Below are 12,942 nucleotides of genomic sequence, written 5' to 3'. Positions count from 1 at the left end.
TTATTTGAGTTGTAAGTCAGCATTTAGAATTGAAGGAAGTACAGAAAGATGGTTTAATGTTAAATCTGGTGTGAGACAAGGATGTACATTATCCCCTCTGTTATTCATTATCTATATGGATCACATTATGAAGGAAAGTGGTATTAAACGTGATATCAAAATTGGAGATGTTAATGTCAGCTCTTTGCTTTATGCTGATGATGTTATACTTCTAAATAAATCTGCTACGTCTGCAAGATTCTCTCACTAAATTGAATAGCTGTTGTAATAGATATGGTATGAAGGTCAGCAATAAAATGACAAAGACAATGAACATAGGCAGAACCATTGAAAATGTCAACTCTGTTGTGAATGAAGAACCTGTCGAACAAGTAAAACATTTCAGCTACTTAGGCATGATTTTTACTGAAGATGCTAAATTAAATATAGAAATTGACAACAGAATCAGCAAAGCTGGTATGGTGGGAAGTCAATTGAATAAATTCATATGGAATAAGAGAGAAATTAGTCGGAACACTAAATTAGCTGTATACAAGAGAGTGTTCAAACCAGTTTTAACTTATGGATCTGAGAGGTGGAATCTAACAAGATCAATTACATAGTGGGGGGTGTTGTTACAGACCTGGTGGATTGGTTGCCAGTGATGAAGATATGCATCACCAAATAGACAAGATGAGCACAAAAAAGGGTAATCATAATGGGAGACTTTAATTATCCAAATATTGATTGGGTAGCAGTAGAATCTCATGAGAAGAATGAAAATGCATTTATTGAGCTGTTGTGGGACAACTCCCTCAAGCAGCATGTGACAGATGGAACTCGAGGCCAAAGGGTGTTAGATTGGTTATAGTGTCAAAGGGCATTTCAGTTAAAGATGTAACTATTCTGCCTTTGGTTGGTGACAGTGATTATGCGGTACTCACTTGTGAAGCGACTAAGTTTATGAATGTTCCATTCAGAAAAGGTTACATGCTGAACTGCAAAGCAGGAAATTATGGTCAACTGAGGAGTATACCAAGTTCAGTGGAATATGATCGGTTGATGGATGGGAAGAATATCAACAGTGCATGGGAAGCATTTAAACAATATTTACGTGATGCAATATCAAAATGTCTCCCAAGAGTTCGAAGAATAAATAGGGTAGGAGTCAAATGGATGTGTTATCTTATTAAGTAAGAGATTCATAAGAAAAGGATGATGTGGAAGGAATACTGTGTACATAAGAATGATGTGTATTATGAAAATTATAAGCAGCATGTTAGAATAGTCACAACTGTTGTACAAAAAGCAAAGTCTGAGAATGAAAAGAAACTGGCTCTTCATGCTAAAGACAACCAACAAGAATTCTATCGACATGCTGCAATTTGAAGAAAGAATAACTTCTAAATGCAGATGGAGTGAGGGTTACAGATGTCGAACAGGTTGTTCAACTAATGAGTGCCCATTTTGTTAAAAGCTATCAACCTGGCATAAGCGACATTGATAAAAAATCACTTGATAAAAAAAATTCAGGTGTATGAGGATGAGGTATTAGAGCTGTTGTACGAACTGAATAAGAATTCAGCTCTAGGGACTGATGATATATCAGCACGCATACTAAAAGTGTTCAGTAATTCCTTTGACCTGGCTATTCCTTTGACCAGGCTGTTTAATATGAGTCTCAGAACAGGGAAGATTCTGCAAGAATGGAAAGAATGTATGATAATTCCATTGCATAAGGTGGTGCAAAGACCAATATATCCAACTATCAACCAATTAGTATCTCAGGAGTGGTGTTGAAGATTTTGGAAAAATTGGTTAGGGCTTGCATTCAGAAATTGGTTGACAGTGAATCTCTACTTTGCAATGAGCAACACGGGTTTACTAAGGAAAGGTCCTGTTTTAACAACTTGCTCATATTCTATAACAATGTTACCATTGAACTAGACAAGAGGAATGGACATCATGATACTTTTGAGTTTTGCTAAGGCTTTTGACAGAATACAGCATGGTAGACTGTTGCTTAAATTGGAGAATATGGGTTTGAATTATAGAATATTAGCATGGATAAGAGCTGAGTATTAGCATGAGAAGAATATTAGCATGGCTGGCTGACAGATATCAAAAAGTGGTCTATGGGAGATGTGAGTCTGCAAGATTTAAGGTGACCAGTGGTATACCACAAGGATCAGTGCTTGGTCCACTGTTATTCAATCTATATATTAATGATATTGGAAATTATTTGACAAGCGACATACAGCTATTTGCTGATGATGCAAAGATAGGTAGTGTAATTAGGAATGCTGCTGACATGCAGTTCTTGCAACATTCCTAATTACCCTACCTACCTTGAATAGGCTGGAATTGTGGGCATGGGAAAATGGATGTCAGTAAATGTAAATCATACACTTCAGTATGATTTGATATCTAGTGTCTTATTATATTGGTGGATTTGAAGAAACTGGTGAGGCTAGGGATCTTGGAGTGTTAATAGATAGGAAGTTGAAGTTCAGAGGCCATGTAGCAAAGATTACCAATATAACTCAAAAGATAATTGCAATGCTGAAACGAATGTTCACTAAAGATTTAAGGCTGTCATTTTGCCTCTTGACAAGGCGTTGGTAAGACCTCACTTGGACTATTGTGCACAGGACTGATCTCCTGATTTCCGTTGTGATTCTGATGCATTGGAATGCAAAGGAAAGTGTTAAAAATGATATCTGGATTTTGATTTTGATATCATGATTATGAAGACAGATTGAGAATTTGTGGACTGCAAACGCTAGCAAACAGGAGAAAGAGGGATGATATGATTGAGACTTACAAACTTTTGAAAGGGACATACAGGATTTCAGTTGATGGTATTTTTCAATTTATTTAAGGTGGGGAAAGGACAAGAGGGCATCCTTGGAAGCTGAGAATGAATGCCCCTAAGAACAGGATGAGAGCTAGATTTTTCGCTCATAGAGTGCTACACGATTGGAATGGACTGCCATTTGATGTTACGAGCAGTGTGAATGAATTCAAGAATAAGTATGATAACTGGTGCGTGTAGTATGTGGCCTTCCTCGATGAGTCCGTGACTCCCTGGAGGTCTCTCTTAATAATAATAAGAAGAAGAATCTCTAAAATTTAGGAGTTCTCATTTTGGTTGCAATCGAACTATTTTAATTGCAAAATTAGGTTTATAGTACCACTGCTTTGTAATACACATAACAATTGAACTATAGTTCTAATTACTATACAAGTAGGTGATTATGACATACTTCATTTTATAGTTGCTCACAATCATTTCCTTCCTTGATTTATTGCCTTTCAATAATAATGGAGTCGAATACTAATTAATTTTCATTCCTCCATAATAATTTCTCCATCATTTAAATGTTCATTAAAGATATCTGTTAGCTGACAATGTGTGTCTTCCACTGTAACGTCTTAATAATTTGTATTCCTGTTTTTTCTTCAGTATTTTATCCTAACTGTTTGACATCTTTTTTCATGGATAGTATTTATTTATTGTATTGCTTATGTTCTTGAAATGTTCTTCCATTCATCTTCACCACAGCCTGATTCCTCTTGAAGAGTTATTTTAAAAGATGTATCAAATGTTCTTTGATGGCCATTTTACTTAGTATTTTCCACTGGTCCTCTCACCTGACACAGTCAAATGCTTTGGCATAATCAATGAAGCACATATACAAGGGAATATTGAATTCTTGAGCCTTTTCAACCAAGTGCCTTAGATTGGAAATTTGATCTCTGGTTCCACATCCATTTCTAAAATCTGCCTGTTCTGCAGGAAGTTGTTACTCAACATATTGTTTGTCTTTCTTTAATAATATAGAGAAGTATTTATTATTATTATTATTATTATTATTATTCGTGACACCTCCAAGGAGTCCGAAGACTCATCGCGGGAGGACACCTATTGTACAACTCTCCATCTCCACCACTACGCCGATCCTCTACTACCAATCATCTACATCGGTGCCATCTACCGCCTACCACAGCTAGTATTTTTTGTCTATAAATTGCGTGTGTTCTGAAGGGCCGATTTGTCTGTATGCAGGATGAAAAACCCGAGTTTCCAGGAGAAAAAACCCTGCTGCCTCCGTATGAGATCGATTAACTCACCTTTGATTGAAAAAGTCCATATAAAGATTCCTCCTGTCATGATGAGAATCGAACTTAGGTCTTTTCGAATCAAATGGTGCAACGTACTGTCATTCTTCCAATTGTGCTACGGAGGCACTACGTATTCTTTTTTGAATAAAGAACTCAAAGGATTCAGAATTTATAATTAAAGAGGTGTTTATATTTTTTGTTTAATTTTAATTAAACTTGCCTTAATAAGTAAATGTGTACTATAATATTCGTTATATATATATATATATCGGTGTTTAAAAGCTGTGATGTTCTAATACACACACACACACACACACACACACACACACACACACAAAAAAAAAAAGTGAGACACTTGTCTTATTTAATCTAAAAGGTTATTTTATTTTCTAGGAGGAAGAAAAGTACTACAATGAAAAGGTCACACCAAATCCTCCTCTTGTCCATAAATTTAATAGACTGAAACCCTTACAGCATAGAACTGTGGTAGAACATCTGAGCCACTTAAATCATTGTAATGCTTGGGAATGAGATGTATTCAGAATTGTATGTTTGTTTCCTTTCAGTGTTCCTAAGAAATAAGAGTAATTTTGAAAAATTTGTAAGGTTATAATAAATTGGTTGTTGGAATTTTACAACTTTCTCTTATATATATATATGAGAGAGAGAGAGAGAGCAATTATTGGCATACATACTATGATCTGTTTCTCATTTGTAACACAAACTTTGTACCAAATTTGATGTCTTATCTAATTTTGCAACTATAAATTTGATTTAATTAAACCAAAAAAATTTAGAATAATAGATACATTTTAGTAAAGATACCAAATTTTATAGTTATATATGGGGTAAAGAGTGTGTGTGTGTGTGTGTGTGTGCGTGTGCGCGCGCGCGCTATCTCCACTTTTATTCATCATCATAGATCACATAAAAGAAAGTGGCATTAAATATGATATCAGAACTGGAGATATTCAACTCTTCTTTCACTTTATGCAGATAATGTTATACTCTTAAATAAATCCAGTATAAGCATTCTACATTCGTTAACTAAATTGAATAACTGTTCTAACAAATTTGGAATGAAAATCAATAATAAACAGACAAACTAAAATAGGTATAGCCATGGAAAATGTCACCTGCAATGAAGAGTCTACAAAAGCAAGCGAACAATTTCAGCTATTTAGGCACAATTTTTAGTGAAAAATAAAAATTGTGCCTAAATTTGAAAGGAGATAATGAAATAAGCACAGGTGGTATGATTAATAGTCGTTTGAATAAATTTATATGCAGATCCATGAGTTGAAACTGGTTGGAATATTGTCTTGTGTACTGCCAATTTAGTGTTAACAAAAACACTAAACTTGCAGTATACAAAACTGTATTCAAACTAGTTTAAACTTATGGATCTGAGAGTTAGAAATAAACAGTTTGTTGGAGATTAGAGACAACAGATTATGAGAGTTTAAGAAAAATTAAGGGAATAAATTGATTGTATTAATGACAGAATCATATGAAAACTGAAGATATTAAGAAGGAACTTAATACTGTAAGCATTTCAAATATGTATGATAAAGCAAAACTAATTTAAGGTATGGTTACTGTTACAAACGCAGACACTGGAAGCAAAGTAGTAGCAAAAATACATAAGCTTAATGAGACAACAGTCTTACAGTAATAGTTAGTAACTAACATATAACTCAATGTACTTATGTAAGACCTCATTAACACATACATTTTGTCGCATTATTACACAAGTTGCTGGCTCACTGTGACCATCTAATGACATTCTGCTGATGCTCTGTTAATGCTAACTCAATGTCTGTTTAACATGCTGTTGATAACCTGTGGACATTTCACCAGCTTATGTATTTTGTAATTTCCCCTAGATCTTGAGCCGAGTCATGTGCAATGCTGCAGTCACTATAGTCAAAAATACGAGAGGTAAATTCAGCAAAACCCTCTGATGCCAGAAGGCAGGAAAAGCCTTGGATGAAGACTAGGATCAATCTTATTTGTTGATGCTTTTAGAAACTGAAATATGGTCTGGCAACACTGGTGTCTTCCTAAATAACAGATTAATCTGGAGGAAAAGTGTTGATAGGAAGTTAATAATAATGTTAACTTATATCAAAGTATCAAAATTTTGATTAGATCAATCCCATATGCATGAGAGGTTGTAAAGTGATCATAGTGCAACATGCAGCAAAATTTATGATTTTAATTTTACAGGACTTTACTCAGAAAATATGCCAACGTGGGAAAGAAAGAAAGAATTTATTGAAAGGTACACAGTTGTCTGCAGCATATCTATAATATGCATTATACATATTTTGGAATAACTGTCTCATTTCATTTCTCAGTGTGGACAAACTAAGTTTAATAATAGAAGAATAGCAGGCACAACTGTCAGCTAACAATTCTGTAACAAGTCACAAATTTATATCATAACTTAATGGCTATCGGTCGAGTTTGACTCCAAAACTTCATATACATGTAGGTCCCTTTCTCAGTAGTTAGAAAGCTGTTTTTTTTTTTGAAATCCAAATGCACACGTATAGCCTCAAACTGAACTGTACCTTCGCCAATTTTGAACCACCTAACTACAGAGTTGAGTAGGAAGTTTATTTCACTTGGTTATAAAGTATGTTGTACTTAACAATAAATTATATTCTTGTTTTTATCCTTATCCAAGTGTAAGCAAACAAAGTATGCATATGAAGTATCTTCATAATAGTCTCCTTGTAATATATAAGCCTTATATATACAAGTGATATAAAGCATATTTCCTTTTGGGCATCTGTGTTGCTATGCAGTATGGGAAGGGCCTCTGCTTAGACTAGTTTTGACTTTTAATGAGGTCTCACCAGTGAGAACCAGATCCAGGAAGTTGCTAAAGTTGAATCAATGCAGAAATCATATTTTCCACATACAAGTAATCGTGTATCACCATATTATTATATGGTGATACAGATACAACTTTTTGTGATCCAGACCATATTATTATAATACTCTATATGTCACAAAAGTTATAAGAATCTTTTTCACTTGCTTATAAAGTTATATTGTAAAAGTAATGATATTATTGGTTTAATCTTTTCCCAAGCTTTAAGCAAGTAAAGTTTACAAATGAAGTATCTTCACGGTCAGGGGCACACCAAGGGTATTTGCTGCCTGGGTGTAAACTTTTATCGGCTGCCCCTAATACTGCATTGTATAATCCAAATTAGATATTAGCTACATAAAATGTCCTCCCCCCCCCCCCCAATCAATGTTGCCGCCAGGGTGCAGTGCACCCTCAGGTTGACACAGCCCTGTTCACAGTTAGTCTGTTTTTATATAGAGCAGGAGTCTCAAACTCAATTGGACCGTGGGCCATTTGCTATAAAAGTGTATCTCAAATGGGCCACAAAAAATTTTCGACTAAAAAAACTTGCATTAATTAGAATCGAAGGGAAGTGAAAAAGTGAGTATAAATAAATTGGAAAATTAATAACAAAAATTTTATTTATTCTAAGTCACTACAAGACATATATAATAATAGTATAATGATTATGACAACTCAAAAAAATAATAATATAAAGAATATTTTTATTATATTAATATTTACAATAGATAGCATTTAATCCAGATTAAACCAAAATTAAATTTTATTTGAATAAATCAAATATTTATATATTTATACATTCTAAAAAAAAGTATAAACTCTCATTAATAACCATCACAAAAATTTACAGAGCCTCCTGTCAGTTTGAAATTTTTTGTGTTTGTGTTGAAATAAAATACTTCCATATTTTTTTTTTGGGGGGGGGGGGGCTATATTTTGGGGAATTTTTTAAATGTTACTGAAAATATTTTGAGGAAAAATAATATTTTAAGGTTAATATAATATAATTATAGTAATTTAATTTCATTATTTTATTTTTTTCCCGACACTTGACAACGTTTATTATTAACCAGCCTGCCAAAATTCGGACTCAAAGATTGTGAGCATATGACCTTCATTATGGCAGAAAGGTTGACGTCGGTTAATCTTGATCTGTGGGATGTTTAGTTACCTTTCATACATGAGAATAATTGTTCACATAAATAGGTGCCTCCAAAATAACATAGAATATTTTTTTATTATTATTATTATTATTATTATTCAGGCCTCCAAGGAGTCAAAAGACTCATCGAGGGAGGTCCTTCCTAAGACATAAAGTCTGTCAAGACTCATCGAGGGGAGATCCCACCCTGAGAAACACAAAGTTTATCATACCACTCTTTAAAGTCACTGACCGTTCTCGCTCCCACCACTCCATCAGGCAATGCATTCCACGACTCAACCACCCTCCACACAAAGAAACCACTCCTTACCCTCTTGCTCACAGTTTCCTTTCGTAACTTCCAGGGATGGCCTCTTGTCATCACTCCTTCCCGCTGATCAACCAAGCGAAAGAACTCCCCAGTGTCAACCCTGTAACCACCTCTCAACAGTTTAAAAGTCTCAATCACATCACCTCTCCTTCTTCTATCCGCCAAACTCTGCAGTCCACATTCTCTCAGCCGATCCTCATAACTTTCCTTGTACAGTCCTGAAACCATCTTTGTCATCCGTCTTTGTATCCTTTCCACAGTTAATTTATCCCCTTCAAATCCTGGGGACCAAATCTGAGAACAATAGTCCAAGTGTGGTCTGATCAGAGACTTATACAACGGAATGATAACCCTCTTATCTCTGCAGGTCAGTGTCCTTCTCATAATAGCAGCAATCCTCTGTGTTACCTTCACTACCTTTGCAATATGTCCCCTAAACTTCAGGTTTCTATCAATCATCAACCCCAGATCTCTTGTCTCCCCTACTTCCTCTTTGCTGCAAACTTTTTTATTTCTGGATATTTTGGACCTAAATAACTGTATATTTTTTAGTACACCAACTTCTTGGTATTTTGCTTTTAGAATGGAATCTTTTTGGGAATCAATAAGAGTTCCGTTTGAATACAAATAGGAGCTTTTTTGAAATAAAAGGAAAAAGGATCTGTAAAAAGCGAAAAAACTTCTTCTTGCTCTTTAAAATCTTTAAATCGCCTATCAAATTCTTCTTTTATCTCTTCTAGTTTGGGACAATATTGAGAAAAGGTAAAACTTTGCTTCTTATTGTTTAACTGTTCACACATAGGAAAGTAATTTAGAATATTCTCTTTTAAATGATTTTGAAACAAAACTAACTTACATCTAAAACTTGCCAGTGCATTATACATGTGTGTTATTAACTGATCTTTCCCCTGAAGTTTGACAATTAAATCATTCAAATGTCCTGTAATATCAACTAAGAACGCTAGATCTTGTTCCCATGTCTGATCATTAAGAAATGCATCATAATGATTTTTCATTTCTAGGAACAATTTGATCTCCTCTAAAAGCAAAAAAAAAAAAAAAAAAAAAAAAAAAAAAAAAGCTTTTCAGAACCTTATGAAAAGATAAACAATGAATCTCTGTGTAATAAGGTAGCCCTTCAAATTCACTCTCCAAGTCTTTTAAAAATTGTGCAAACACTGGCGGTGATTGAGGTCTCTGGATCGGATGAAGTTCACAGTATTTGTCACAGGCTTGACGCTGCTCATTTCCAACACTTTGGAGCACAGGACCTGCCAATGAATGATGCAGTGGAAAGATTGCAGTTTTGGAATATCTAGGTACATTTCCTTTAACTTTGCTGCAAGTCTTGACACAAAATCTTTATTTTTGCCTGTCATTGCTGGAGCACCATCAGTTGTCACTGCTACGAGCCTGTTCAGAGGAAGTTGGTATTTTTCAAAAATGCTCTACATGGCATCAAAAATGTCTTCCCCTGTAGTGGTTCCATGGATAGGAAATTATTTCCAATAACTCTTCAGTAATATTCATATTGTCGTCGCAAGCCCAAAGCAACTCGAGCCACGTCGTGAATATCGAAACTTTCGTCAAGTGCAATTGAAAAGCACTGTACGTTTGCAGATATTTCTTGCAACTGGTCATGCATATTATGCCATTTCGGTTATTCTTTCCATCACAGTATTTCTGGACAAAGAAATATCTTGAAATACTTGCACATTTTTGGGACATACGTTTTCAGCTGCTTTTATCATGCACTTCTTAACCAAGGAACCGTCACTAAAAAGTTTGGAATGTTTCGCCAATAAATAGCTGATTTCATAACTGGCTCTCACTGCTGATTCATTATCTTTCGTAATTTTTGAAAACACTTGTTGACTTTGAAGTGAATTCTTCATACTTCTTAATTTTTCTTCTCTCAGTTTACCCTCAAAGCATGAATATTGTTCTTTGTGAATTTTATCGTAGTGCCTTTTTATATTATATTTTTTGGCGACACTAATTGTTTCGTTACAAATAATGCCGTTACAAAAAATTTCGTTACAAACAATTTTGTCCTTTGTTTCAGTGCAGAAGTAATTTAATTCCCATTTTTCTTGAAATTTTCTCCTCTCATCAGCAATTTTTCTTTTTCTTGTTGGCTTGGAAAGCGACATTGCCTCGGTGAATAAATATATTATTAACAGTTTTTATAAAAATGCTTGAATAAAAATGCACCAAAACTGTAGACCAGTGCATGATACTATTGCAAATAAAAATAAAAAATAATAACAAAAGGGATTCTCTCACTGCTAGGTTGTTGAATCGTGCGCACTGAACTTCAAATATCACTGATTGACTGTAGCAGGCAATTATAAACTCATAGCTGGATTCCCATGAGTGCGTATGCTGCGCGTCACATGAACAGCTGGTAGCCAATAGAATTCAACTTTTTCAGTACGCTACCAGCAGCGTGCCATAAATTAACAATGAAAGCATAAATATAGTTTACCATTGATTAGGATCGGATCTAACAGTGAAATTGTGATATAAATTTTTATTACTGCAATTACATTATAGCAGGTCATTGCATCCATATTGTAACTATAAATGTCATATGAAAACGAATAAATCCATACTGTATTTACTTGAATAAAACTCGCACTTTTTTTCCCCAAAATTAAAGCTAAATAATCATGGTGTGAGATATATGTGGAGATTTTTAGAAACTAAAGTTTTCAGAAAAAAACTGAAAATGTGGATGACTTACCAAGAATCTCCTCTTCTTTATAGCTACTTCCGGCCTCGAGTGCGGTTTCCTTGTGTGCATTGTCATCTTCTTTCCCATTATTCCAAGTAAAAATTACAAGTAATTTACAAGATTTCAGATACGTAATGAACACCCTTCACGAATGTCTGAGAAGTGAAAGCAGAACGTAAAATAGACAGCAATAGTAGGCCAATGGAGATAGAACAGCTATGAAGATGTGGATATGATTGGTGCGGTATTAACAAAAGATATCGTTATCAAAACACAAAGTCAAGCCGACATTTTTGAAACGCTAATTCTCTTCAACCAAATTCCATATTATCTGAAACTGTCATAACAACATTCACTCTATTATGTCTTAGTTTTAACACATTTACGAATTTTATTGTAGCTTTGTGTTTGAGTTAGTGGGGCACTCACACACACATCTAACTAAAAACAATAGATTTAATTAGCTACTGTGTTTGCCGGTGAAACATATGGTTTTGCTTAAGTCTAAATAGCATCGTTAATGTGTGTGTGTAGGGGGGAAACATGTGAGTCATTAGTTAGTGCCATTTTTATACCAGTTGTCTCTAATCGCACTAAAGAAATATATTGCACATGTTGAGAAATATATTACACAGACATCAAATGTCTTTATTCAGTGGTACAATAAAACTACTCGTTTTTCTTGAATCTGCAGTATAATGGCAGAAGGTGTGTTGTTTATTACCATGGGGAGCGCGTTATCAGCCAGAAGTGAAAGTGGTTAAAATATATTTTCGCGTACGATGTACAGTACATGCAAAACTTTTTAATTTCTTTTTTCATAAAGTAAAATCAGGGTACAGGGCTGTGAGTCATATGCGAGGGCGAGTTATATTAGAGTAAATACAGTATTTCTGTTTTATTATAAAAAAGCAACCATCCTTTTTTTAAAATCTTTCCTTGAGGTGTCAGGGATCGCACGAAATATTGCTTTGGGGGCCGCCAGTTCGACACCCCTGATATAGAGGCTGTCAATTTAACATCCATTGCCTTAGTATCTATCCCAAAAGTCAAAGCACACGTTTTTTTAGATGTGTATTGCTATGCATTATGGAAAGGGTTGCTACTTGCTGGCCTGGTTGAACGAGTGGTTAGTATACCTGTAAATTCTTCCACCAACAGATTGCAGATTCGCCTACTGTGGGCATGAATGTTTGTGACTGTCTTTAGGTTTGAGATAAATTTCATCACCCAGTGTGAGCCCATTGCCCAGCTTATTGGAGGCCTGAAGTGGTTTGAAAAAGTTCCATGTTTGGTCTCTAGAGCAAGGTTTCCAGACCATGTAAAAAATAAATTTAAAAAATATATATAAAATTGATAAAAATCCTTAGCCCATCCACAGTACAAATATACTTTAGGTTTGATATTTTGGGTGACATTTGGAAGTCACTTATATGCCAACTTCCACGCTCCATGTGTTTCTGTTTCACTTGTATTTCTGTGTAACGGTTTCTACACATTTGGTGTTTTTTAGTTATGTAATGATTCATATTTAACCACTTAAGCTAGTGGCTTCATCTGGGTTAGGTAGAATGCACAAATATACAACAAGCCCAGATGAAGCCACTAGCTTAAGTGGTTAAACTAGTAGGTTTTATTAAATAATAATAATAATTATTATTATTTAATAAATATATTAAATATTAATTCCATATATTAATTCAATAATTATTATTATTATTATTCTGACACCTCCAAGGAGTCCG

General features: G+C 34.5%; 1 protein-coding gene across 2 annotated transcripts in view; it reads left to right on the top strand.

The window, feature by feature from the left end:
* LOC150109680 (large ribosomal subunit protein mL63) overlaps nt 1-4,742 on the top strand; it is a 47,395-nt gene extending 42,653 nt beyond the window's left edge. For both annotated transcript variants that reach the window (XM_090409685.1, XM_090409686.1), the window contains exon 3: nt 4,498-4,742. In XM_090409685.1, the coding sequence (XP_090265811.1) occupies nt 4,498-4,635 (138 nt within the window). In that variant the 3' untranslated portion in view covers nt 4,636-4,742. The remainder of the gene's footprint in view (nt 1-4,497) is intronic.
* Nucleotides 4,743-12,942: the final 8,200 nt, after the last annotated feature.

Source organism: Typopeltis vanoorti, chromosome 2, assembly GCF_054136105.1.
Source record: "Typopeltis vanoorti isolate ZY-2024b chromosome 2, IOZ_Tvanoo_1.0, whole genome shotgun sequence".
Taxonomy (NCBI): domain Eukaryota; kingdom Metazoa; phylum Arthropoda; class Arachnida; order Uropygi; family Thelyphonidae; genus Typopeltis; species Typopeltis vanoorti.
Note: the sequence above shows the minus strand (reverse complement) of the source record. Positions and strands in the feature narration are given on the sequence as shown.